This window comes from Melanostigma gelatinosum (genome assembly GCF_949748355.1).
Source record: "Melanostigma gelatinosum genome assembly, chromosome: 9".
Classification (NCBI taxonomy): Eukaryota; Metazoa; Chordata; class Actinopteri; order Perciformes; family Zoarcidae; genus Melanostigma; species Melanostigma gelatinosum.
This window is the reverse complement of record NC_136642.1, coordinates 8,096,734-8,123,011: the sequence shown is the minus strand read 5'-3', so window position 1 is coordinate 8,123,011 and position 26,278 is coordinate 8,096,734. Positions and strand designations below refer to the sequence as shown.

At 41.8% G+C, this 26,278-nt stretch overlaps 4 protein-coding genes across 4 annotated transcripts; 2 read left to right on the top strand and 2 right to left on the bottom strand.

The window, feature by feature from the left end:
• Window positions 1–964: 964 nt before the first annotated feature.
• cyp4t8 (cytochrome P450, family 4, subfamily T, polypeptide 8) lies at window positions 965–7,896 on the top strand. The gene is made up of 12 exons (XM_079275400.1): window positions 965–1,062; window positions 1,783–1,927; window positions 2,042–2,086; window positions 2,194–2,321; window positions 2,443–2,567; window positions 2,687–2,841; window positions 3,010–3,116; window positions 4,043–4,233; window positions 4,350–4,483; window positions 5,846–5,910; window positions 6,196–6,278; window positions 7,433–7,896. Exons 2-12 carry the CDS (start codon window positions 1,810–1,812, stop codon window positions 7,608–7,610), a joined length of 1,329 nt encoding a protein of 442 aa, XP_079131526.1. The 5' UTR covers window positions 965–1,062; window positions 1,783–1,809; the 3' UTR covers window positions 7,611–7,896.
• Window positions 7,897–8,696: 800 nt separating this feature from the next.
• Window positions 8,697–13,148, bottom strand: ppp1r8b (protein phosphatase 1, regulatory subunit 8b). The gene is made up of 7 exons (XM_079275328.1): window positions 13,079–13,148; window positions 12,476–12,536; window positions 12,054–12,207; window positions 11,717–11,928; window positions 11,382–11,526; window positions 10,761–10,825; window positions 8,697–10,653 (listed from the first exon to the last, which is right to left on the bottom strand). The coding sequence occupies exons 1-7, from the start codon at window positions 13,129–13,131 to the stop codon at window positions 10,300–10,302; spliced, it is 1,044 nt and encodes a 347-aa protein (XP_079131454.1). The 5' UTR covers window positions 13,132–13,148; the 3' UTR covers window positions 8,697–10,299.
• Window positions 13,149–14,335: 1,187 nt separating this feature from the next.
• Window positions 14,336–18,892, top strand: themis2 (thymocyte selection associated family member 2). Its single transcript, XM_079276232.1, has 6 exons — window positions 14,336–14,455; window positions 14,823–14,963; window positions 15,047–15,472; window positions 16,063–17,270; window positions 17,546–17,663; window positions 17,961–18,892. Exons 1-6 carry the CDS (start codon window positions 14,353–14,355, stop codon window positions 18,071–18,073), a joined length of 2,109 nt encoding a protein of 702 aa, XP_079132358.1. The 5' UTR covers window positions 14,336–14,352; the 3' UTR covers window positions 18,074–18,892.
• A 434-nt stretch (window positions 18,893–19,326) lies between these two features.
• On the bottom strand, window positions 19,327–25,106 carry rpa2 (replication protein A2). The gene is made up of 9 exons (XM_079274879.1): window positions 25,008–25,106; window positions 24,697–24,788; window positions 24,436–24,537; window positions 23,169–23,282; window positions 22,641–22,715; window positions 22,308–22,424; window positions 20,461–20,598; window positions 20,021–20,115; window positions 19,327–19,777 (listed from the first exon to the last, which is right to left on the bottom strand). The coding sequence occupies exons 1-9, from the start codon at window positions 25,018–25,020 to the stop codon at window positions 19,690–19,692; spliced, it is 834 nt and encodes a 277-aa protein (XP_079131005.1). The 5' UTR covers window positions 25,021–25,106; the 3' UTR covers window positions 19,327–19,689.
• Window positions 25,107–26,278: the final 1,172 nt, after the last annotated feature.

Sequence of the window (26,278 nt, the reverse complement as noted above, 5' to 3'; positions counted from 1 at the left end):
CAAGAAGTAATGAAACACCCCCTCAGTGGTTACACTATTGCTGCTCATCAAAACACAGATCAGAGACGCTGCATCGCACCGGAAGGTTTTTAGATTGAGCATAACGACTAAATTCACAGTGACACATCGGAAGCGGTGGAACAGCCAATGCAACGGAACTTTGGCGTGGCTTTCACCCACACATTTGCCATGCTGTGATATGTATTCACTTGTTGTTTTTTGCATTTGCACTCACTGCTGTTTATACATCTGAGCTCATTCGGTATACATTTGAGCAAAAACACTAACTAATGCTGTGCTGTTGATTACTTAACTCCCAAGCTTAAACTTAAGAGTTTCTTGCAGTGATTTTTTTAACTCAAGAAAATATATGCTCTGCAGTAACAGTGCTAGGGGTTAATTAAAGAAAGATTTTTTTTTGTAGGTTAACACAATGCAGATACTGTGTCTCTAGAAAGTGTAACAGTGGAAAAGTTTACATTCATGAGCTTTATGAATCAGATGTGGGCAAAACAAGCTCATCGGGCTCATAAAATGTTCCGGCACCATTCAGTCATGAGCTCTTTAAAGTTAATTTATTGATGTGGAGACATCTTAAGTTTTGCTCAACAGCACTACAAGCCTAAAAAAATAAAAATCACAAAGCTAATTTGTTCTTCCATGGTCAAAACTCCTATATTTCCGCCAGCACGTGAAGTCACCATTTGGGAGTCGGTCGGAGCGCATTCTTCTCCACGACCGATGGTTGCGTCACACTGCCGTGGCCTACTTTAAAGTTCGTTGCGCGCAGTTCTGTCATCTTGAAGACCACCTTCGGTGCGTTCAAAGAGTTTGTTTTTTTTGCGTCAGCGAGGCTCGGGCTCAACCGCAATGGACTCAGTTGCGGCTTTCGCGGAACTTCACTTGGGCTGGCCTCAAATACACCACTTGTTCGCCCTACTTTGTCTTGTTGCCGTCGTCTATAAATTAACGATCTTGCTCGCCCAAAGAAGATTGGCGCTTCGAAACGTTGAAGCTTTTCCGGGACCACCTGCACACTGGCTCTTTGGAAACATTAAGGAGGTAATTCGGTTCCGTATAGCAGCAACTGCGACTATCTGTTAAATATTACTACTGTAATCATAACGTATAACGTAACGGTTTAGCACCTTTTCAAAACAAAGTTACAAAGTGCTTTACAGTAAACACAAACAACACAAGTAAATACGTGCAAAAACAGTTTTCATTGATGCCTGAACTACCAGTATTTATATGTACACTGTTAAATATTAAAGGCTACTTTTATATATTTTTTGTTTTAAGTTTCTTTACAGATCAATATCTTACATAATTAATAGCCTTTTGGCTTCAGACACATGTACATGTTTTTCATTGTGAATGTGTGTTGTCCCTGATTTTAAGAAATGAGTAAAGTACATAAAACATGCAACCTGTAAAATAATCATGTATTTTTTAATCCACAGCATTTAAGAAATAGCTCAAATGAACTTCACCTGGATCTAGTCTATATTATGTATCCAATATTTTAAAGAACCATTCACAAAGAGGACCTTCACTTTTGACACTGAAGTACATGTTTTGATGATATATTATTGATTTTTATTTTAGTACAATTTTGAATGCAAGACTTAAAGTTGTAATTGAGTACATTTTAATATTGTGGTTTTTGCTACTTCTACTTAAATTCTGCACATTAGAGTTCAGGCGAACCAACTGTCCTCCCTCAGCTACAGGACAGACAGGGTTGGTTAAGCTTACTATATGTGTGCATTTTTCTTTCAGTTCAAACAAGATGGGAAAGACTTGCAAATGACTCTGAAATGGGGACAGCAATATCCATATGTTTTCCCATTGTGGTTTGGTCCCCTTGTTTGTTATTTCAACATTCACCATCCAGATTATGCAAAAACGGTATTCACATCAACAGGTGAGTGAGCTATTATTATTTGTATCTTTATTGAAATCACACACAAAATTGGCTCCATGTTTTTACAACCAAAGGTCAATGTAACATCATTTTAATTTGTTTGTCTCCCAACAGAGCCAAAAGATAATGTCGCATACAGTTTCTTTGAGCCTTGGATTGGTAAGACCGCTTTGCCCTTCTCCTTCTGCCTATTTCGGCACCGACAGAGTTGTTTGTTAAGGCGCGCTACTCACTGACGCACATGCTTTTTCCGTCTCCGTCTTTAGGTGAAGGTTTATTGCTGTCAAATGGTCAGAAGTGGTTTCGACACAGACGGCTCTTGACCCCAGGTTTCCATTATGATGTTTTGAAACCATACATAAATCTGATGTCGGACTCTACTAACACTATGCTGGTATGTAAATGCCGGCTTAGTGTTGATAAAATCTAGAGAACAAACTTGTGTGTCAAAGTTGGTTGAGCCATTGAGTGTGTCCCCTGCGGAGATGTCACATCTGTTCTCTCACTGTTGCCAGGACAAATGGGAACGATATGCAAGCAGCAATGAGTCCTTTGAATTGTTTCAATGCGTGAGCCTCATGACACTAGACAGCATCTTGAAGTGTGCCTTCAGCGACAACAGCAACTGTCAGACGGAGAGGTGAGTCCATAACGAAACCGTTTCACAAGTTCTGGTCTTGGTTCTCAAATGTTTGCTGCTTCAGCTGTCTGAATCATTCATCATTGAGCTTTTAATGATTGCCTACGTTCTCATTTCAGTGGAATAAATGCATACATCAAAGCGGTGTATGACCTAAATGACCTCATTTACCTGAGGCTCCGGACATTTCCATACCACAATGACCTCATTTTCTACCTCAGCCCACATGGCTTCAGATTTAGAAAAGCATGCAGGGTGGCCCACAGACATACAGGTAAGATCTTCAAACAATTGCCAAATATCAATCGCACTGGATTTGATCAATTTGCAATATAGCATACCCACACTAAGCTTTCGGTATATAAAATCAATTATTTTACACGTTGCTGCATTTTTACGAGTTAGTCTGCAAATACTCATTCAGTGTCTTGTCCTTTTGAAGAGGACGTCATAAGAAAGAGGAGGGAAGAACTAAAGGAGGAGAATAAGCTGGATCACATACAGACCAAGAGAGACTTGGACTTTCTGGACATCCTTCTCTTAGCAAGAGTATGTGATATAAGCTCCCGTCCACTGAATCCAGAAATGTACACATGCTCACTTTTGCATTACGTCACGGCATCTGTAATAAACCACAAACCTGTAAACGGCCCTTACATACCAACTGCTACAACATCCTCTCGAGAGAAAACTGTTTGAATTACAGTATTGAGTCATTTAAAGCATAAACAGCCTTCGAGTAGCAGCAATCAAACTTACAGACAGCAAACAATATACAGCCATCAGCAGTGGCATGAAGTCAAATAAATCTTTTTTTAAAATAAATAAGGCAATGTTGGTCATACAAAGCTTCTGCTTGCTCTAAACACACATGCCCTTTCAGTGTCTGACTTGCCTTATGGTTTAACTAGTGCTCCACCAGCTTGATTTTCTGACCGTAGATATCGGTTGCTGTAGAGGCAGAATAACACGTTCTTAGATCAAAGATGATATTGTCCTTGGGGTGCAACATTTCGCTGGAGAAATAGCTTTCACACCACGACTTACAGTCATTGCAACCCGTTCAGAAGGCTGATCATAGGCCTCTTTCAATTCAAATGTTGGGTACATTTTGTAAAATACCCGTTACGGTACAATAAGATACAATACACTTCCCACTGACACCACTATCACTGAGGTACATTGTGTATCATTGCTGCCCAAAACACACATTGAATCTCTTCCCTCTAACCGCCCCTCAAGTGCTCTACATTTGACCCGGTGAGATTTCTGTTGTCATCCCGTCTCTGTGACTCAGCACTCACCTGACTGCCATTGTTCTTTATCTTTGTATTTTATTTGTTCTTTTACAATGGTTTCGTTGTCAAGTCCAGGACTTGTTCTTTACAAATACAGTACTAGTAGTAGTGGCACATTCACAAACGGCATGCTTATTTAGTCTTTTTTTACATTTCTGTCTATCATCTCACCTTCAGGATGAGAATCAGCAGGGTCTGTCGGATGAAGACATACGAGCAGAGGTGGACACCTTCATGTTTGAGGGCCATGACACCACAGCCAGTGGCTTGTCTTTCATCCTCCACTCTCTGGCCTGCAACCCGGAACACCAGAAGCTTTGCAGGGAAGAGATCCTTCACGCTCTGGATGGCGAGGCCACCTTTGCGTGGTAGGCTTACAATGTTGGCAACCTTGCCACGTGCAATGCAAGTCAGTGCCAGTCAGAGTCTCACTGTTTTTGTTTAGAATATTGACAACTAATGCCTGTCTGTCTTTGTTTTAAAGGGAGCATCTCAGTAAAATTCCATACACTACAATGTGCATAAAAGAATCCCTCCGCCTCTACCCTCCTGTACCAGGAATATCCAGAATCACCACCAAACCCATGAACTTTTTTGATGGAAGGTCTTTGCCAAAAGGTTTGTTGCTACCATTTTTGGAAAGCTCGCATAGTCACATAGGGACTCAAGAGTATGTTGCCTCGGTGAAGCAGCATACTCTTGATTATATAATAACTTTGACCTCACTGGAGGAATATATGATTAACTTATATTGGTCACCTAAGTCTCAGAATGGACCTTTGGCATAAGTCATGCTTGCACAACATACAGCATACATTAACCCAGTGGTTCCCAAACCTTTTAGGCTGCGCAACCCCTTCTACATCCCGACCGGGTTCACGCACCCCAATCCCCCACACCTTAAAAAAAAAAAAGAAGCAACAGAGCCTATTTATAGCCTCATATAAATCGGACCAATGACAGAACAGTTTGCTCCCGCGTGGCGTTTGTTTACAATATTTAGTCCGCTGTTAAATGTTGCAGTGTGAACACAAACCCAAAAAAGGGGCAACTGCAACATTGTATCATATTAATCCCTGAATCAGAACAAAGCAAACGAACTGAAGGTGTGACAACGCCCTGAAACACTGCAACAAAGTTTCAATAACTTTCAGTTACAGATTTCTTCTCCCGGTCTCTCCCCAACGCACCTCTCAGTTCCTCTCGCCTCCGATTCCTCTCTCTCTGTCCCTCTCCTCTTTTATGACTGATAGCTTCAGATGCCCCACCTGACAGTTTCCCCGATTTTCAGCCAGTTTATCATATTTGCATGAATGTTGCTGAATGAATGAAGTTAGCTGTTAGCTGACGTTAGCTGCACAAGCTAGGCTAGCTAGTGTACGTAAAAGACAGTCTGGCGGCAGGAGCAGAAGTGCATTTATTTATTCAATTGTACGTTTTTAATTTTAAATTTTAAATCTTACAAGGGGGATTTTTATAATGCATGTAACCGAGCGTCTTGGGTTCGTGTATAAGGGCACTTATCATACAGTAGTAACTGGAGTCGGGAGATTAGACATCTGGTATCAGCCCACGGCTACTCTCTTTATTATTGTTTTCTCCTTTGGTCAGAGGCGGGGGTTGCGCCTTCGCTACGGCAACCCTCAAGGGACATATCATCGTCAACACCAGAAGAACGACAAACATGAGACAGTCTGTTACATTCATGTTTTTACTTTGTGAAAATTATATTTAATATTAATTATTACACCATTAGACCACCATTACATTTTCCCTCTTGCGCACCCCCTAGAGGCAGCTCACACTTTGGGAATCCCTGCATTAACCCTTTAACCCACATGCTTAAAATAGTTTTAGCAGGTTCCAAAAAAATGTGTCTCACACGTTAATATATTAAAATGCTAGTCTATTTGCTTTAGTACACCTTGTTTTACAGTCTCTGCACAATCCAAAACCTACTTTCTTTTGTCTCATTTGCAGGTTGTCTTATTGGAATAAGTGTGTTTGGGATTCACAGGAATGCAACTGTCTGGGAAAACCCTGATGTAAGTCGAGAGGATCACCTGTGCCGACTCACTACATGGTGTACATAGAATCAATGATAAAAGTAAACTCATGGTTCCTCGTCCCTGCATCTACGTAAAAAGTGACATCAAATTGGTGCACAATTAATACGAACCCTATAGTGACCTGGTTCCAGAAGATCTGCCACTGTGTATTCTCTCACTGTATTAGGGGTGTGAGTGGGCAAAGACTCGAAAGATTTTCAGGCGACAAATTAAGAAAAATGTGTGATTTATGCCCTTTCTTTTTATCTTGTGTCGAAACAGGAGTTTGACCCACTGCGTTTTCTTCCGGAGAATGTTTCCAGGAGGTCCCCACATGCATTCGTGCCCTTCTCAGCAGGGCCAAGGTATGTCCTCACCTGGCTCACTATGAAATAAAACTACTCTCTTTCTAATCATTTTTCCATCTTATTAGTCTGCACAATATGTGAATGTGTAACGCCTTTTCACCAACACAATACAAACCGTTTACAAACTGGGGTTACAGCAAACAAGAGAGCTCAGTGTAACTTTGGATCGATCCAATTCAAAAGAACGCACACACCCCAAAAGGAAATACCCTCTGCACTTTAGTAAACAACTCTTGCTACCAGCAGAAAAAAAAGGCAATCATTGACTGAACATCGATTTACGGGCAACAGAAAAGTTCAACTTGACAATACAATTGCCCTGCAGTAAAAGATAACTCACCAGTTGCACACATTGCAAATATCACCTCTGTATTGACTTTAACGAACATCGAATTGTATCTGTAAGCCACTGAGGGGCGAACAGGAGAACTTGTTTGCACGCGTGTTCTATTCTACAAACAAATCACTGTCCAGTGCGCTGTATCTCCTTTCATCCGTTGAGCCATTTATTCCCTTTCACATTGTCACCACAGCATTAAATCAGCATTGTTTAATCTTATTCCTACCAATGAATCTGAGCATGCCAGTCACGCTCTGACACCAACAAGTTACAGAACACTATACGACACAACAGGATAAGACACTGTTAGCTTCCCTTCCACACACACACACCTGATTCTCATCACCAAGCACTTACCTATGTGCACTTAACTCTCACCCTCTCCATTAATGCTCCACCCTGTGTTCAATGTCAGAACTGCGTGTATAAATTCACCTTGCGTTTCCCTTAAAGACAGAATAAAAAACTACATTATGGCTCCAACAACTTCATTTAGCAAAGGATTCATTTTTTAGAAATTGTGACATCTGTCTGAGCAAACAGAGGAAAACACTATTAAACCAAAAACAACTGAGCATGGGCTCCATGTTATCCACATGTACAGCATGGCTAGCACCATACCTTTTTATTATTATGTCAACCCACATCCAAAGATAATAAGAATTAGTAAGTACTGACTGTTGATTTGAATTTCAACAACAATTGTTTGTTTTTTTTTGCTTTAAATTCACTAGTTATGGCGTGTTGCTGTCTTATGTTGCATTTCATTGATCATCATATTTCTCATGTTGTTTCTGTTTTCCCCACTCAGAAACTGCATTGGTCAGAACTTTGCCATGAATGAGCTGAAAGTGGCGACGGCCCTGATACTGAAGAGATACCAGCTGATAGAGGACCCCACTCAGAAACCCAAGTTAATTGCTCGAACGGTGCTTCGCTCAATCAATGGCATCCACATCAAGATCAGACCTGTAGACCCACATGGGTGAATGCAAGAAGGGTAAATGCTCAACCTGAATGAAGAACTCTAACACTGACATCGAATCACTGATGGATAATAATGAAATATATAACTCTGAAGTATTTTATTTAGTGAGTGAAAATTTTGGGTTAGAAATTACTTGTTGAAAAAGAAGTTGACATTTTTGCACATTACATGTGGGGAAAAAAAGAACAAGACCTCTATTGTGGAAGGACTTTTGCACCAAAATCAGTTTGAAATAATTTCTTAATTTGTAAATGCACCATAGTATAGTTTGGTTCTGTTTTTGTAGTGGTTGACCAAAAGCACCAAAAGGTTTATGTTGGAAAAAAATATTATATTAGTATAATAAATTACTCTTATTATGCATTTAAATAATCAATGAATGTGTGCATTTAAACAGAGGCTCATGTCCTTTGCTAGTGTTAAAACTCTGTGCTTGTGGGAACCTTCACTGACACTAGGTCAAGTAGCAAATCTTAAAGCTATCAAGAAGCAGTTGTCGGTCGAAAGAACATCTCAACCTGTGAAGGCGTCAACACTTACACCTTGTCGATTTGCTACCAAGACTTCCTGATTACGAGAGAGTGACCCTAAGGTTGGAACAAATTGTTCAACCAGACTTTGTGATTTGAGCACAGTGTTTGTGTGAGTGTTTTCCTTAGTGACAGATGTCTTATCATAACTTTTGTCCTGTGACATAAATTTTTATTGTTTACAAGTATAAATGCTTAGAGCTCAGAGGCGGACCTCTGAGCAGCCTTGATGCATAACCTGTTAGTGTTTCAACTCTCTTCCTTCTTGCAAGAATAAATGTCCAATGATTCATTTTTCTCGTGTTCATGAGAATGTAACGTGCACTTTCACACTACTGATCAAATAATAAAGTTCTTCAAACTTTAAGGGTGCTGCCGCTGTGTAAACATTCACTTTTGTCTGTGCTACATTAACTCATTTGAATCAGGTCCAAAGTACTCCTGAGGTATCTGGTCAATGAATATCTCCACAATTAAGTGCGAGGAAGTCTTTGTTTCTGGTCTGTTTCCTTAGAGGTCATCGAATTCAACATTTAATCACAGCTGAAAACACTGCACAGTTTTGAATCAAAAGTAATTCATTTTTTATTTACAGTCGTATGATTACAAAATCCACAAGGACAAGTCACCAGCAGTTTGTAAAAGTGAAACACCTCGTCTTTTGATTTCTGATCTCCGACCTTTGACTTAGAAGACCCCATGAAAACAGCTCGTCTTTAGTGCTGACTTAATGCTATACCAAAGAAGTCCAACCATTACCATCTGATCTTTCTGCATGTTCCATCAACTCGACCCTTCCTCTTATAACTACTTGCCTCTTTGTTTAAAATAAGATCAACAGCTTGCAGTCTGATGCCTCTCTCAAAGGGGAACACCAACTAAGTGAGAACACTATTTCATGGGACCTTTCCATTTGGGAATTACAACCAGTTACATAATGTTCCAAATGTGTGACATGAATAACTGATATTCTGTTACTGTGCAAAGATGGTTCCTATGTCTTAAGTCAGTTCGGGGCAAACTAAATATGAACAGTTCACTGTATAAAACGGCACTGTAGTCTTCTGCAAGGGAAAGATATTAACACGCTACACGACCATGAAAACATACTAAATCCAAACCTTTTGTGTTTTGACGAGCATTTCTTAAATTTTGCAGCAGAGTTAGTATTTGTTACTGTGCTACCGTTCCAATTTAAAACTATATTCTGTTCCTACATAATAGTCCAATTAACTGCCAACATAAAAAACTGTAAAATTCTTGCATTTACAGTTTACTACAAACCATTTAAAACTCAATATATATTAGAAAAAGATGTGATCGACATGCTGTTTGGACACGGCAAGTGGCTTTTATCTGCAGAAGAATCCAAATCAGTAACGACGAGTTTGCATCATCACTTTCACGAGATGCCGTGTAGATTTTGAAATGTTGAGGTTGGTGCAACAGGCCATAAACAACAGTAGCTGCAAGTCTGCAGCTAGAGCTCACTGACAACTTTGACCATTGCGCACAAGTCACCATCTAGTGGCTTGTTGCACAAATACAACACACTTGAGTTGATGTCCTATTGGTCTAACCCATGTCATGGAAAGGCTTCACATTATATTAAGAGGTTTTTAAAAATAAAAAGCAGCCCTGTGTTTTGATAGACTGACTTCATGTCTGGATTCTGTGACTGTCATCACTTTTCACACAAAAATATTTTATATAAAAGTATGTTTTTGCCATTTGTTTAACAGCATTATCAAAACACTGACGGAGTGAAAAAAATGTTGAAAAAGTGATAAGTAAAAAAAAAAAAAAAAAAATACAACTTAACCAAAACAATCATATCCATGTAGCCCGTCGCTCACAGACAAACCTCTGAGGCTCAAATGCTAACTGCCAAGTGTTGTACATTTATGTTAATTGTGTTTGCAATCAAACTTCTGCTTTATTCCTGCTTTATAACTTATCAACTGCTGACATAGCAATGTTGGTGATATCTTGTGACAGACCCCACTGTGTGGTGACTTTGTTTTTGTGACAACAATGAGTAACACGACAAATAAAAATAAAAAAACAACTAGATTGAGATGTGAATGACTCCCCCTCTGCCAGGTCACAGTCCCTGCTGCATCTGCTGGTAACCTGAGAGTCAGCAGCTTTGACAAACTGTTAGATGAGTAGTGAAGGGGTGGGTTTCTTCCCCGGCCAAGCTTCTTTGGCATACTTCTTTTTGCGTGGCTCGTTGTGTGTCTCTGGAAGGTAGGGGGCTGTGACGGGGGTGGGGATGAGTGTGATGGGGGGCTGGGGAGCCTCTGGGGCCAGGTCCACCTCGGGCGCCGGATTGGGGAAGGGCAGAGGAAGCCCTCCCTGCATAGCAGCACCTCCCGGAGCTCCTGTCGGCTGGTTCTCGTGACTGGTGGGGGGCAAGTCCCCATAGAGACCACCACCCAAGCTGTAGCCGTGGATGCGCTTTGAAGTCAGGTCGTCGAGACCAAGAGTGTTGTGACCATCTGATCTGCGTTTCTGCGGCAGATAGGACAGTGTATTAACATCACCGGTTATACATATTCCAAGTCATATTTTTGCTGAAACATAGCACTGATATTGTGCTGTGTGACATAAAAGCTCACCTTGATGGGGATGACCGCAGTCTGCACCATGTTTCTAAACCGTCCCACCGAGGGGTCTATATCCTCTGTAAGTATTAAAAATACAAGTGTTAAAATTGATCGAGGAATGTTTTTGTTTCCTAAAAGAAGAATAGTAGACATGCACATATCTTATCACATAGCTTTAACACATATGATATAGCTTGGTTATATATTTACAGCATGATGGGAGGCCCCTCACTGCAAAAACCCATTCAAAATACTTAAATGACTTAGTGGTGCTACATTTTATATTCAGAGCATTATTATGGCTGCAAACAAGTAGTGGAGTAATGTCTACTGGATTAGAGAACGCCAAATAGCAAGTTCACGGCCGCCGTGCTGCACTGCGTTTATACGGCGTTTACAGCTCATGACGCCGCCCCGACCGACAGCGTCGTCGCAAAAGTGTAGCACCCACCCTCCAGTTCCCTCTCAGCTAAATACTGTTAGCTCTGTCGGCACTTCCTCGTATAAAGCACCTTTAATATGTTTACTGCCTGTAAAAACAACTTGGATGAGGTCCAAAGTAAAATCCCCTAAAGGTCCTTTTCAGTGACATGCTGTAAAACCTCCACACAAAGAACCTTGAATTCTTCATACCTGGGTTAATAATGGAGTCGTCCTCATTGAAGGTAACTCTGGAGTTCCTCCGCTTCCTCTTAGGCCTCTGGATTTCCAGATTACCCTCCTCAATAGTCAGTAAGGATATGCGCTTGTTGTGAGCCGTGTTGAACTCCGTCAGGTTCTGGCAGGATGCAGACAGGCATTGATAACGACATTAATTATGTTACACTTCATAATGCCTATTAGCAGTCTACCTTGTGGGCAACAAATGTGATGATTAAGAGACAAGGTGCTGCCATTTTCTTTCTCCTTTTATGTAATTCATATTTGAGAGTATGAGAATATCGTTATTATCGAGAAACTCAATGTACCTCCAGCTCCGTCTCTTCCTCTGGAAGCCCGAGCAGTCCTTTCAGCTCCTCATCCTCTCCCGTCTTGCTGTCGCCGGCGGTGCCTTGGGTCTGGGGTTTCTCTCTGATGGTGTAGGTCCTTGTTGAGGCCCCAAAAGATACCGTAGAGTCTATGGGAACTTGCTGAGGCTTGTGTGCCTCCAGACGGATGTGTCCCAGGAAAGTACCGTGGGCTAAAATGGCGAAAATCAAATAAAGTGGTTTGCAAATGTTAAGACAGAATGTTACATTACCGTGGACAGACACTGGTTCTAAATACAACACGAGTATACAAGTGTGATGGTGAGTGATGTCTTACTGCTGTTCAGGTCTATGAGAAAGAGCCTTTTCAGGTGTTTGTGGTAGACCAGGGCAGCGTGTACACGTGAGCATGACTGATGGTCGATGGTGAAGTCACACCAGTCCGGGTTCCTTCCAAACAAGTAGTACTTCTTTTCATCTATGATCAGTTTCTACAGGAAGAGACAGTTTCCGTGAATCGAGGTCTTTCAAACAACCGGTTAACAGGTCATGTAAAATGTCTTTGTGCCTCTGAGCCATAACCGAGCAGTGTTTCTTCTCACTGAAAGGCATAAATATCAGGGCTTATTTTGCTCTCGCACCGTTTGAAGCCATGAAGCCAAAGAAAGTCCCAGTGTGCAACACATCTGGGACAGATTGGAACGTCAGGCTCGTATCTGGTGCATTCAACTGATTTGCATAGTCAAATAGCCAAGTTACCTCCATCAGTTTGTCTCCCTTCATCACGTCTAGGTGGAGCCCCTGAGGCGGCTTGCCTGCCCTGAAAGATAACACTTGGTGAACGTTTTGAACATTTACAAAGTCTACAATCTGAGCATTTGTGCAGTGTTGATCATTACAACAAATCACTAGCCTAGCTTTGTTTCTCTTGATATGCATGAAGGTTTATTCATAATAAACGAGTGCTTGCACGGGGGACCTGTACGTTAGTCCTCTCATGGAAACGTTTGTGGCGTTCGTAGTCTATTGCAATGCTATTAAAGACCAAAACGAAGGCAAATAAATGTTTAAAAAACGCACGATCAATACCACTTAACCCATTCTGCTCATAACAGACACCCTTAACCTTAACACGTGAAGCATTTCCTTGGAGAAACGACAATAAAACCTAACGCCATTTGTAAATGAATACCAACGTGAACGAGTTAGCTTGCTTAGTTGCTAACGCTAGCAACAGTTACTACAAGCTTATCTCTGCGTAAAATATCAGTTATATGAATGAGTGAACGCTGCTTTGCTCATTTGCATCTGATATTGCATTACAAACAGACAGCTACAACTTCAGCATGTGGATTTTCTCACCATGATGGACAATCAAAAGGAGGAGCACTTTCTTTGCTTATTTTAGTCGCCATCTTGCCTCATCTTCTCATAGCCGAAGTGCATGCTGGGTAAACATCACCTTGGGTTACTGGGAGTTGCTGTCTTCCAATTCAAACACATCACATCCAAAGTAGAACACCGAATATAATTATTAAAATACATTATGTCCACACAATTTAGACTGAAATTGGGTCAAATTATCACGAACATCAAGTGGCGGCAATTAAAGTGAACAAGAAAAACTTTGAATTCCCTGAACAACCACTAGGGGTTCTCAGAGCCCAGATATATGACTCTAAACAGGCATTCTGCAATAAAATGCTTTTTGAAATGTGTCTGATTCGTGTTGTTGTGGAGACATAATGGTTTGAGAGTGAGGGGCTTGTCATGTCACAGAGGTGGGAGGATGCCTCGTTTATTCTACAGGAAGTGAGGGGGTTGTCTTTTTCTACTATAAGTGGCTTAACTAGTTTGAGAGGGTATGTTCCCTGCATGAAAGACGCGTCACGGCACACTTTGAAGGGCACTGGAAGGTTGTATTTGGAAAGAAATGTGGTACAGTTCCCTAAAAGATCAGGGAATCCCTTTTGTGGCTCGGCTGGGATAAACATGTCAAGTATCAACCATTATTGTTGTGTTTTATTACACAGCGCTGACGCCAAAACACAACAATATCAGTTTGTGTTTGGCCAAGTAGTCCATCTTGATATTCAAAAACAAGATTCGTTTTTGGGCATATTTTAGACGTTGAAACAATCCTCATAGAGAACAATTAAATGTGTCCATTTGAGAGTGGAGTATGTTATCCCGCAATCAGAACCAGAACCGTTTATTGCCAAGTGCGTTACACATACAAGGAATTTGACTTGGTGAATGGTGCATAACAATAAAAAAAGAGTTGTGTGTTATGTGTGCACATAACAAATGTTTTTACTTCTAAAACACACACGCACACAAACATGACACATTTCCTAATATGGGTATATATCCTGGAGTATCTTGGTCCATTTGCTTTATTTGGTGTTAATGCTGCAATCAAATGAACAACAGAATAATAACTTTGACATCTTCTTTCACAACTCAGTCATATCGCTTGTCGTCCGCCTGTAAAAATGCAAGCATTGTGCAAACAGCTCCTGTGACTTCCTCATTCACATTTGTGGTTTTTGACTGAGAGAGCAACCTCCTTTATGCTTCACTTGCCATTTGCTGTCTGCCTTCACTTTGGATCGCAGCACACTGAGGCAACAGTGATGGCAGGCTCGACTGCGTTGCCGCTTCAACAACTGATTGCTTCATTTGACAACTCTTGTCTGCCAAAAATTCTACAAGTTTGCTCTGGAGTGTATTTCCAAGGTAGGCATTTGATTGCATTGTTGGTTGTGAACGGAAACTGTGAGGGCAGATGAGGACAAAAGAGATTCGAGATTATCTGAAGAGATTAGATCACTACACAAATTGTTTGTACACACAGTTTTGTGTCATTGTATCTGTTGCATACATTAGTATGTTTCTTTCTTTTCTCAACCACAAATCAGACGTTATTGCCAAATAAGACAGTGATTATTTGTTTGAGTTGAAAGGTTTTTATTTCTCATGAATGGTAATTATGAATATTTATTTTGTATTATCTTATAATTGTTCTCTATCCCTGATATACCTGCTCATTGCTGATCTTGTTATTTAGTTCCTTCTTTGGTCAAATTCTCAATCTCCGTTTCAGGGTCGATATATGAACTTTCTGGCAGTGAAGTGAGCTTTTCTACTGGGGATCTAATAAAGGTTATTGGCATTGAGCTCCTGTCAGTTTGCTGCGAAGACATCGGCAACAATGAGACGTTTGAGCTGCCTATCAACCACACAGGTCGGTCTTTAGACACGATTCTTGTGAGAACCGCGAGTGTTGCTTCACAGCTGCCCGCTGAACACTTGGTGCTCTTTCCTCAGGTTTCTTCAAGGTTGTTCCAGATCAGAGGCCGTACGGTACCATCGAGGAGCTGGTGAGCCTGAGGCCCGTGGGCCTGGAGTCCTGCCTTCCCTTCACGTTCATCAGCCGCTCCAAGATCAGCGTTGGCGATTTCACCCTGGGGGCCGGCAGAGCTTTGACGGTGCTCTCCATTGAGCGGCATGAGGGCCAGGAGGATCAGGTGCGCTGCCACGTTCGAGGACAACAGGGAGCCTCCGCAGAAGTGTGTATCCCAATTTCTTCCCAAGGGGAGTTCAAAGAGTGCGAAAACGAGGAGCGCTTCACTCTGGCGGAGATCATGTCCTCGCCCAGCCTGCGCAGTCGACAGTTTCGCTTCGTCAACACCACCAAGTGTGAACGGCCCCTTGTCCTCAGCCCAATATACCAGGTCCACGCCATCATGAGCAGTGAGAATAACTTATTTTCATTCTTCTTATATGCTATCTGTATCTTGCAAACAGATTATTTCCATATTGTTTATATGATCAAAATGTATTGTTTGTGTGTAAATTACCCTTTTTTTATAAGTTGTTTGCCTGCTTACATGTGTCCTCGACTACTCCTGAATGCTTTCCTGTTGCCTGTTTGTTTGTTCATATATCGTCAAGGTGGCCGGTTTATTTGCCCGTTCTTTCATCTCTTTCCTCTCTACTTTAAAAACAATATATATATATTTTAAAATGATCCTTTTTTAATAACATTGTTAACCTTATGACGATGATTATGATTATAATTGTTTGTATAATAATTTTTCTTCTTTCTCATTGTGTAGCAATCACAGTGGAATGTGGTTTTGGTTTACTCAACGATAAGATCTTAAAAACCCAATCATTAATCTGTATCATTAGAAGTTTGACACTGTATACTTTTACTCGTTGTACTTTTGCTTACAGTAAAGGTTTTGAATATATCTTCCATCACTGAAGAAGCACACTGTACTTCATCAAGTTCCTCTTCTACATTTCTTAACATAATTTCTCTAATTTCTTTTGTACAGTGAGGAAAAACATCTTCAAGTTTCCGTCCAGCTTAGAGGTGGATGTGGTCGATGTCACCGAGATGTGCAATGATGTGAATTTTGTGACCCCGCTCAGTCTGACGGAGGTCCTTTCCCAGCCGGAGGAATCCTTCCCGACAGTAGTAGAGATATTGGAGGGCCCAGAAACCCACTCTCTGTTCAGGTGCACCTGGCTGCCAGAACTCAGCAAGAACAGCCACCTGGTTTTCCACAAGATAGGAACATCTGCCATGGTTTTAATATCCAGCTTGAAGAGCCGAAAGACACAGCAGTACTTCCTGGTATCTCAGCAATATGGTGGACGATTACGGAGGCGGCCAAGAGAGTTTAATTCAGTGTACGAGCTGTACGTCGCTTCAATCCAGGCACCGGGTCTGAAGGTGGGTGTAACAAGGAGCTGTGAGGGAGATGAGGAGGAAGGCCTGCCTGCCCTCAGTGTGGGCGAACAGCTGGAGGTTGTTCGCTGCGAAACGATGGAGTTGCCTTGTGATAGCAGGCAGGGACAGAAGCAGGCCGTCGAGGCTCTTTTGTGTCAGCGTCTACAAGAGCCAGATGATGAAGATGATGATGATGATGACGAAAAGGAGGTCAAGCAGGGGGATGAGAGAGAGGAGATCTTTCTGCCTCTGTACATGCAGGGTCACTTTGTGGAGGTGATCGCCGATAACAAGAAGTACAGACTCGAAGACTTAGGTAAGCAGTTCAGTTTGCCGCTGGATGTGAAAGTGGTGAGCCGGGACACCGAACTCGAGACTGATCCCCTGTTTGGGTTCGCATGTCTCAGAATAGAGCAGGCCCTGTTAGAGCCCACCATACAGGCAAGCTTTCTGCACAGGCCAGACCACTGTTTCGAGATCCCAACCCAGTGGCTCTCCATGTCCGTCTCTTTTACCCAGGACGCCCTGCCATGGCCCAGCGGTCAGCCACCTAAGTGCCATGTGGATCGGGTTACTGAGGTGACAGACACGTTCCTTTATGAATTTCACAAACAGGGGAACTCAGATGCAGCTCCTCCGCCTCGACCACCAAAGCGAACGCCGTCATCTTCGAAGTCATCCAAAAAACCCTTGACGAAAACATCCAAGGCAAGCAAGTCCAAGCAAGGACCGGACAAAAGCGTCCCAACCAAGGAGTTAGCCGATTTGACTTTGAACAGCAAAAGAAGGCCCCCAGCTCCTCCACCTCCAGTAAGTATGGCTTTTCATACATGACAGTCCCGCAAACTATTTCGAATCTATTGTGGTTGAGATGAGGTTGTGTGTCTCATCTCGCTCTGTAAAACACACCACAGCATGACTCTGTCACAGATCAACACATTTTCTCATCATGTGACATTGAGGAAATCTTAATCCGGTCAGAAACGGCAGGCTATGCAAATACACAATGCTTCCACTTTTTGCTGTGGTAAAGAAGCGTGCATGTAATAAAAGCTGAATGTTTCTGACTTCCTCTTATCGTGCAGGCTATCTTGGACGCTCAACCGCCGCCACTTGTACCCCGAAAGCACGCATCAGCTGAAGGGACCACAGGCAAGGCTCTGCCAAACACGTATGTGGAAATGGAGGAGTCGAAGAAAAAAGGTGAAGCTCTTACTGCAGACTCTTATCGCATAGATTACAGCCATAATGGCAACACTTAAAGGACAATTCTGACATTATTCTATCCTTTTTATTCAGACCAAACCAACAATTCTTTAAAAAATGCTACGTTACTAATTATTACAGAGGTACACTGTAGTTTGTAGCAAATGTTACTCCATGGTGCATTTGGGACGACTTTTGGATACAGATAAATACACAGTTGATGCTCTAGTAGGTATTTATGGCACCACTGATTGATTAACTGTAACCCTTCTTCTTCTTCTTCTTCTTCTTCAGGAAAGCTGCGTGAAATCGCAGCAGATGTGGACAGCGACCATGACTATGAAACTGTGAATGAGACCTTCGCAATGGTAGTGAACAAAGCAAAAGAGAACGTCTTATATTACTAAAGTTTTGCAAAACTGCAGCAGCAGAATATCTCGTATGGGTGACTGCAGTTAAGAATGACGAAGGAGAATGTCTTGTTGCAGTTTTTAAGCTCTCTTATCTCGAATAATTGTGTTTTATTGTACCAGTGTGGGATAGACTTGTATTGTGGGTCTTTATAGTCAGACCAAGCAACCTGTCCATGAAATCCTAAATATTGTTTGCATAAAATACCATGATACTGTGCAATTCTTAGCAGTTTTTTAGTCCTTGCTGGAGCATCAGGAACACCTTCCAGTATAATAGTCAAATCACAACACCACAAACAGCCTTGAACATGACCAGAGTTGAATCATAACCTTGTTACCTCATGTAATGCATATGTATAAGCTTCCCAGAGTATTACATGATATTGTACAGGCATTTGATGATATATGTGGAAACCTCCTATCGTATCAACGTATAAATACAAACTCTAAAGAGAAAAGGCTCAAACCAGTCTGGGTGGCATGAGTCTCAGTTAAATGTGTAGCTTCTCACATGCATGGCCATGTAATGGTAATGCTATAGCAGAAGCGCTCCCAGTTGTGACAGCAAACTAATGATCTGAGAGTACAAAAAGGTGCCACACATAGTATCAAATCCTCTTTTTACTTATTGTTTTCTTTTGAAATGGTTTTGACTCACTGCCAAAGACATAACAAAAGGACAAATCAAGTTGATGTACTCTCCATTTCTTTCAAGGTTGGAACCATTTATTTCAACACCATACTGTAGATTCATTTGTGTGGAGTTTTATTTTGTATTTAAGAGATGTATCATCACTATTAAAGTGGCTTCAGAATCAACTCAGACCGATGTGGTTTATTCAAATTTGAGTCAAAGCTGTGAACCAGTGCAGCCTTGTTGACAGATGTGTTGGTCTACATTTCTGCATCCTGCCCCAACTGAATATGCCACAGGTGGACTTAATCAAGACAAACCTCTAAAGAGTGACCCTAAGATACCGGATGCAAAATAGTTACACATGTAAATGAAAGATTTCGCATTTACATGTTAATTCATTTGCACAAATTGCTTGTTTGTCACGGGAAACGGGGGTTGTATTCGTCTCAAGTGAAGGTTCAATACAAAATGTGGAAAGGTGAAAGGGCCATAACAATTTCTAAGCCCACTGTACAGACTACATTATTAAGTTTGAAAAATACAACTTAAATGGTGTATGTTTAAATTATGAAACAAGAGTTACTGGTAAACGACCCAACTGTATTTTGTATAATCTTTTAATTTTGGCAAAAGTAAAGTTACATAGACAAAACATATCGAGTACTGACGTTCCAAACATTAAAAATTACAAAATGCTTTAACAATGGAGGTGAGAAAAACAGAATAACAGTATTAACAATGGCTTCCTCAACAGCAACACCTTTGGGAATTTCAAAATAGCAGAAGTGAACTCAGGATGACAGATGTGTGCGTGAAAGGGTCTCGCCAAACCTAAACCATGTGTTCTTCAACTAACGCCAACCACAGGACCTGAACAGAGAAAGGATTCTCAGGGCCGAGAGGTTGTGATTCTAATACGTATCGACTGGTATCACATTAAACTCAGATAACTGGTGACAGAACACGAAGGAGTCTATTCGTCGTTGTCCGTTGATTTGTAGTGATCGTCGTCGATGGTGGAGAAGATGTGACCTTCGTTGCTTAGGAATTCCACTGCTTGCCTGTTCAAGCACAAAGGGAGATATGAATAATATTATCTTTTTATATAAACAGTGAAAATCATGAATTCAGTGTCAATGAGCCATCTCCCAAAAGTCACCCGATAATATCGTTAATTCAATGCTCTGCCTATCATCTCAGGGAGAAGTCGTGAATAGTAACTGACTTTACTTTCCGAACTCACCAGAGTGTAAATATTATTTTACGGGTTATCCCTTTACGACTTAAAGCGGAACTTTGCTTACTTTATGACATTCATGCTCATGATTCCGAGTCTCTGCTTCAGCTCCTGAATGCTGATGCCCTTTTTGTCGCGGCTGCCTCTTATCAAACTCAGCACCTTGTGAGATAAAACGACACATGAGGAAACATGCACACAGCCTCAAACTGCAAGTACATAAAAACATTTTTTATGAGTAAACTATTTTCATGTCATTCATTGCTGTAATAAGGAGGGACAGGAAGTGAGAGAAACTGAGCATCGTGTGGTGAAACTTCTTTCTCTGTGCATATGTGACAAGGCAAATATCAAAATCAAATATTTATTTGTAGATACTGTTTTTGTCCACATTGTTTTCTCAAACAAAAAAAGTCCATACATTTGTGTTAACAGTCAAATTCATTCATGACAATTTAAAAGTAGTGTATTGTAAAATCTTAACATTGACACATAATTTAGGCTCACCTGGTTCTGGTTTGCACTTAACCCATTGTTAACCATGTCGTTGGCGCCTTCATAGCTCCCTCCCTGGCTCTCCATGGCCGGTTGAGAGATCGGCGTGACGTCACTGCCCTTTGTTCCTCCTCCTCCTCCAGCACTCGACTGAAAGAGACACAAAACAAAGCTGTGGTCACTGTTTCTTGTTAACAGCACAAAGAACATCCCCAAAGATAGAAGATGCATACTTAGAAATGTGAAACGAGCTAATTCCAGTCCTGCTCAAGAAAGGCCAGAGAAAAGGAAATGTACTACATAACAGTGTTTTACTGCAGCGGTTCCCAAACTTTTTAGGCCGCGCACCCCCCCCCCCCTGAATAAAAATAAATTTAAAAAGCAACAGAGCCTTAGTTCGCCTTCAAACGAACTAAGGGTGTGAAAACGCCCTGAAACACTGCAACAAAGTTTCAATAACTTTCAGTTACACAAGGCGTCACTTTTAAAGAGCAATACGGATGCGAGGACACACGCACAGGCTCAGAGGCAGATTGTCACATTTAATTTACAATTAATGACAGACTAATGTAGCCAGGATGTCTTCAGACAAAGCATCGATGCGGCGCGACACAGTGTTGTTGGACACCGGGATCATGTCCAACTTTTTTGCTTCTTTCTCCCCAATCATACATTCCACCATCTCTCTGGCAGCTGGCAAGCTCACGTCTTCGGCGATTGTGTGCGGTAGCCCCTTTCTCGCTATTCTGTAACTGACCAGATATGAAGCCCGTAGTGCGTCATTTATAGACCAACACATGAATGAGACTCCAGTTGTTTTTGGCTATTTTGTAACTCCTCCAATTTCGATATTAAAATATGAAAGGGGCTTTTGACTTGCACTGGCATGCTTGGTGTTCAGGTGGCGACGTAAATAAGAGGGTTTCAGACAGCTGTTAGCCAGAACCTCACTGCACACCAGCACTGTGGCTTTGGGGAATCTGCGTTGCCAATCCAAGTGAAGCCCAGACACAGATCATTTTCATCATATTTCCTCTTTTTTTCCCCAGTCTGATGCTCACTCTCATTTCCTCTTTTTTACCTTTTTACCTTTTTTACTCGATGGGCCGATGTGCTCCCGATTTGTCTGTGCTATCCCTTCCTCCTTTTCGGTCTCCTCCATCATCTTCCTCTGACTCCCGTTCGATTTCTTCTCCCGGTCTCTCCCCACGCACCTCTCCGTTCCCCTCGCCTCCGATTCCTCTCTCTCTCTCTCCCTCCCTCTCCTCTTTTACGATTGATAGCTTCAGATGTCCCACCTGACAGTTTCCCCGATTTCAGCCAGTTTAGCATATTTAAATGAATGTTGCTGAATGCATGAAGTTCGCTGTTAGCTGACGTTAGCCGCACAAGCTAGGCTGGCTAGTGTGTACGACTGGCGGCAGGCGGCAAGACTGCCAGAAGGAGCTCAAGTGCATTCATTAAATTGTACGTTTTTAATTTTAAATCTTACAAAGGGAATTTTTATGATTCATGTTTTTATTTTGTGAAAAATCCCACTTTTTTAATTAAAATTACATTTTTTTTTATATTTAATATTATTACACCATCAGACCCCATTACACTTTTCCTCTCGCGCACCACCTAGAGGCACCACACTTTGGGAATCCCTGTTTTACTGTCTACTCTCCTCGCAGAAGAGTTGTACAACAAACATCATGTTTGTTCTTTTCAGCTTCACATTGATGTGTGTGGGTGTTTTTACCAGCTCATCAGTGTCTTTAAAGTGATGGGATGTTCATACTAGATGAGTTTCTCAATGCTAACTTAAACAGGACACAATAGACTGACAGCTCAGGTTTACGTTTAAGATGTCTCACCATGGCTTGAGGTTTGCAGAGCGCCAAGTGCGCTTGAACAACCTCCAGCATGTGCGAGGTGATTTCATTCATGTCCTCCAGGGGCCTGACACCGAACGCCACGACAGATCTGTGGTTCTGAGGAAGACAAAGGTTCACACAGTCAATTTAAAGAACGGCCCGAATTCACAGAGAAGCTGTTACAACAGCATCACAAGAGCATAACCGCTCATGAAAATAGCTTTCGTGCCAAAATGTCAAGTGGGGACATGGCTTCACAAGAGATCACAAAGCACTGGTTCCTCTTTGTTTCTAGGTACTGTGGAGAGGATTTTAAAAAAACAGGAAACTCACCTGAAAGGAGCGCAGGTTGCCAGAGACTTTGACATATGTGCCCGGAGGCAGGACAGTGCTGTCCACACCGGGGTCCTATAGACACACCAAAACAACAGCGTTGCTAAGAGGCTTGATACGAGTAGTTTACCAAAACAAAAATATGCTTCAGTTTCTGAACAGGAAATAAAACAACATTCTGCTTTTTACTGTGTTTACTTGTGGCAAAAAGTGTGGGATTATTGGTCTGGGTGTTGATCTTCCATTCTGCTGGTATGACCGTCTCTATCCTTGCTTAATCCACTCATTCTATGTTTCATGTATATATTGTACATTTTACAAAAAGTGACCTCATGCACAGCAATGATCTCTATTGTTAAACTACCAACCAAGCGATCCAATGATCTCACGTCCAACAATAAACTAGTTCTCCTTATGTGGCAACACCCTCAGTCGAAACAGGAAGTGTTTATATTTTACAGTCATTGGGATTTAATACAGTAGCGTTGCTTAAATTGTTTGTGCGAGGATCAAAGCTCCGTCACTGACCTCTGTGTCCACCCACTGCTTCACGTCCATGGGCGCACCGGTCATGTCGTCGACTTTGTACTGGATGTTGGTCATGGATTTGTCGGTGCTCCTGATGATACCCACGATGGTGACCTAAAAGCACAGAACACGAACCGTTGTCCAACAGTGAGATCAACAAAAAGTGGCTTACAGATTATGTCCATTTCAGAATCAGAATCAGAATCAGAACCGTTTATTGCCATGGGAGTTTGCACCTACAAGGAATTTGTTGTGGCGGGTGGTGTGTAACATTTAACAGTAAACAATAACATGCCAGATGGAAGGGGCACAAACAGATCATGTCCAGGGTGAGAGGGGTCGGCTACAATCTTTCTTGCGCGCTTCAGGGTCCTTGAAGCGAACAGGTCCTGGAGGGATGGCAGGTTGCAGCCAATCACCCTCTCAGCAGAGCGAATGATACGGCCAACGACAAGGGCAGGCTGCAGCGTACCAGGCCGTGATGGAGGAGCAGAGGATGGACTCAATGATGGCTGCGTAGAAATGCACCATCATTGTCTTTGGCAGGTTGAACTTCTTCAGCTGCCTCAGGAAGTACATCCTCTGCTGAGCCTTCTTGGTGATGGAGCTGATGTTCAGCTCCCACTTGAGGTCCTGGGATATGATGGAGCCCAGGAAGCGGAAGGACTCCACCACGTCGACGAGGGAGTCACACAGGGTGATAGGGGCTGGTGGGGCTGCGTTCTTCCTGAAATCCACAACCATCTCCACTGTCTTTAGAGCGTTGAGCTCTAGGTTGTTCAGACCGCACCAGGTCACCAGATGGTCAGTCTCCCACCTGTAGGCGGACTCATCCCCACCAGAGATGAGCCCATGAGGGTGGTGTCATCCGCGAACTTCAGGAGCTTGACGGACTGGTGGTGCAGCTGTTTTTTTTAATTTGAATGCTGTAGTTGAATCAAGTAGTTGATCACTAATCTGACAACTAGGGATGCTACTAACAACTATTTTAACAATAGGTTGATCTGATCATTATTTTCTTGATTAGTCATTGTTCTCTATGAAATGTCAGCACTCCAAACCCTCTAGATATTAAGTGTACTATAATATGACACCAAACCATCACCATTTGAGAAACTATAACTTGGAAATGTTTGGCTTTTTAGCTTGATGAATGATTGAAACAAATCATTCCAGCTTTCTGTTGTCTCTTGTTGAATATCTTTGAGCTTTGGACTGTTGTTGCCATGTTGTGCCACTTTGTAGTCTCTGCTTTGCTTCTTCTCACCTGAGCAACTTCAACGTCTCCTACTTTGAAGGCCTCGTCCACCTGGGAGGCAGACATCAGCTGAGAAACTGTGCAGGGGATTATCTGTGAGGCCCGGGTTCTCTGCAAAACACGTCAGTAGTCCATCAGTACACGAAGAGATGTCAACAAAATCTTTTGATAAGCTGATAAACGTCATCTATTCAGAATATGAATGTGCAAATTTCTAGTTTGTTGTGAAGAAATTGTAGTGTAACGTCAGACTTCAGTCACGTTACGAACCCCTTTCTTCTCTCCCTGGGATGGGGCAGGTGATGCAAAGCCCCCTGGAGACTGAGTGTAGCCTCCGACCGTACTCGACTCATTGTTTCCTCCTGAAGAAGAAGAAGAAGAAGAAGAAGAAGAAGAAGAAGAAGAAGAAGAAGAAGAAGAAGAAGAAGAAGAAGATGGCAGAGACAGTTGAGATAAATTCCCGTTTATTCTTCCAATTAAAAAAACGTCACCACCTACCACAACAACAAAGTAGCTAGTGAGCTAACTAACAGGTACTTAATTAAGTAACTGTTAGTCAACAGTGTGGTAATTAAACTCACCGTGGCTCCACATGCTGCTTCCTTGTAATTAAGCTGATATGTTAATAATGCTGTACAACAGTCACACGCCGTTCAGTAGACTTCCTTATAGTCCCGCGCGCCAAAGTCAATATAGGGCGCATGCGCGTAGCAAAAGTCCCGCGAACCCAAGTGAACCACAGGGTGTTTTAGCCCTGATTATATTTGGTCAGACAGTAGTTCTTCCATTTGTGTGTACAAATACTATCTTTTCCGCTGCTTAAACTCGCAACAATGGCTATAACCATACATTTATCTTCGAATTACAAATTTGTAGTTGATATTGCTTGTTGGAGCTGTATACAGCACTGAAGAAAGGAGTGCCTGAAAGGCAAAACTCGGGGTGGAAACGAAAAATACTTAACCCAGAGCTGTGCTGCCTTCAAGTTATGTTGGACATATTGCTTTTACTACGAAGAGGTTATTGTTGCATCCGTTGCAATTGGACAATTGCTGTGGAAACGATACCAACTGTTTAAAAATCTAATTTACTTTATTATATACATTCGTCAGTTAGGAATCGTAAAGCGTCATATAATATGTATAAAATAAGGTTAGGCTGTATTTTATCAAGCTTTTAACAATTCCGGATTCTAAAATATCTTAATATTCACATTCTATATGTTCTTCTGCTGGAGTAATGTCGTACTGTCGACAATCAACTGCCAGGTGAGATATTTGCTTCCTGTGACAATTTAAAATATTATCTACAGTTGCAACCATATCTCCGGGAAGTACGAGGATCACCTGAAGGCAGCATGCCCACCGTAAAACATTTTTAATATGAAATATTACATTTACAGTAATTAAAACATTTACACACGGATTAAATAAAACACACGTACCACTTGTGCTGTGAACACATACAGATATTGTACTACTCTGCCTCAAATGTACATGCGAAAGAGGTCAACTGTAAAAAATAAGCCGACTAATTTTATCTTCAGCCCACATAAAAATAGTTTGCATGGAGCAAGGCAGGTATGACTCAAAGTTATAAAGAGAACGGCATGAACTGATTAGTGTAGGCAGTATATGGAGCCTATAAATATATTGTCTAGTCATTACACTGTTCAATCAATTAATCGCTTGAGTGGACATCATTTTTGAATCATTGACCACTGGTTTATAGCTTAGGTTACCACGGTTGATTTGTTCTGGTCCTGCTTCCCAAGACCTGTTTAAGTGCAGCTAGCCAACTTCTCCTTTTAATTCAGAAAATAATGCACACTTGCGTTTGAACGTCTAGGCTG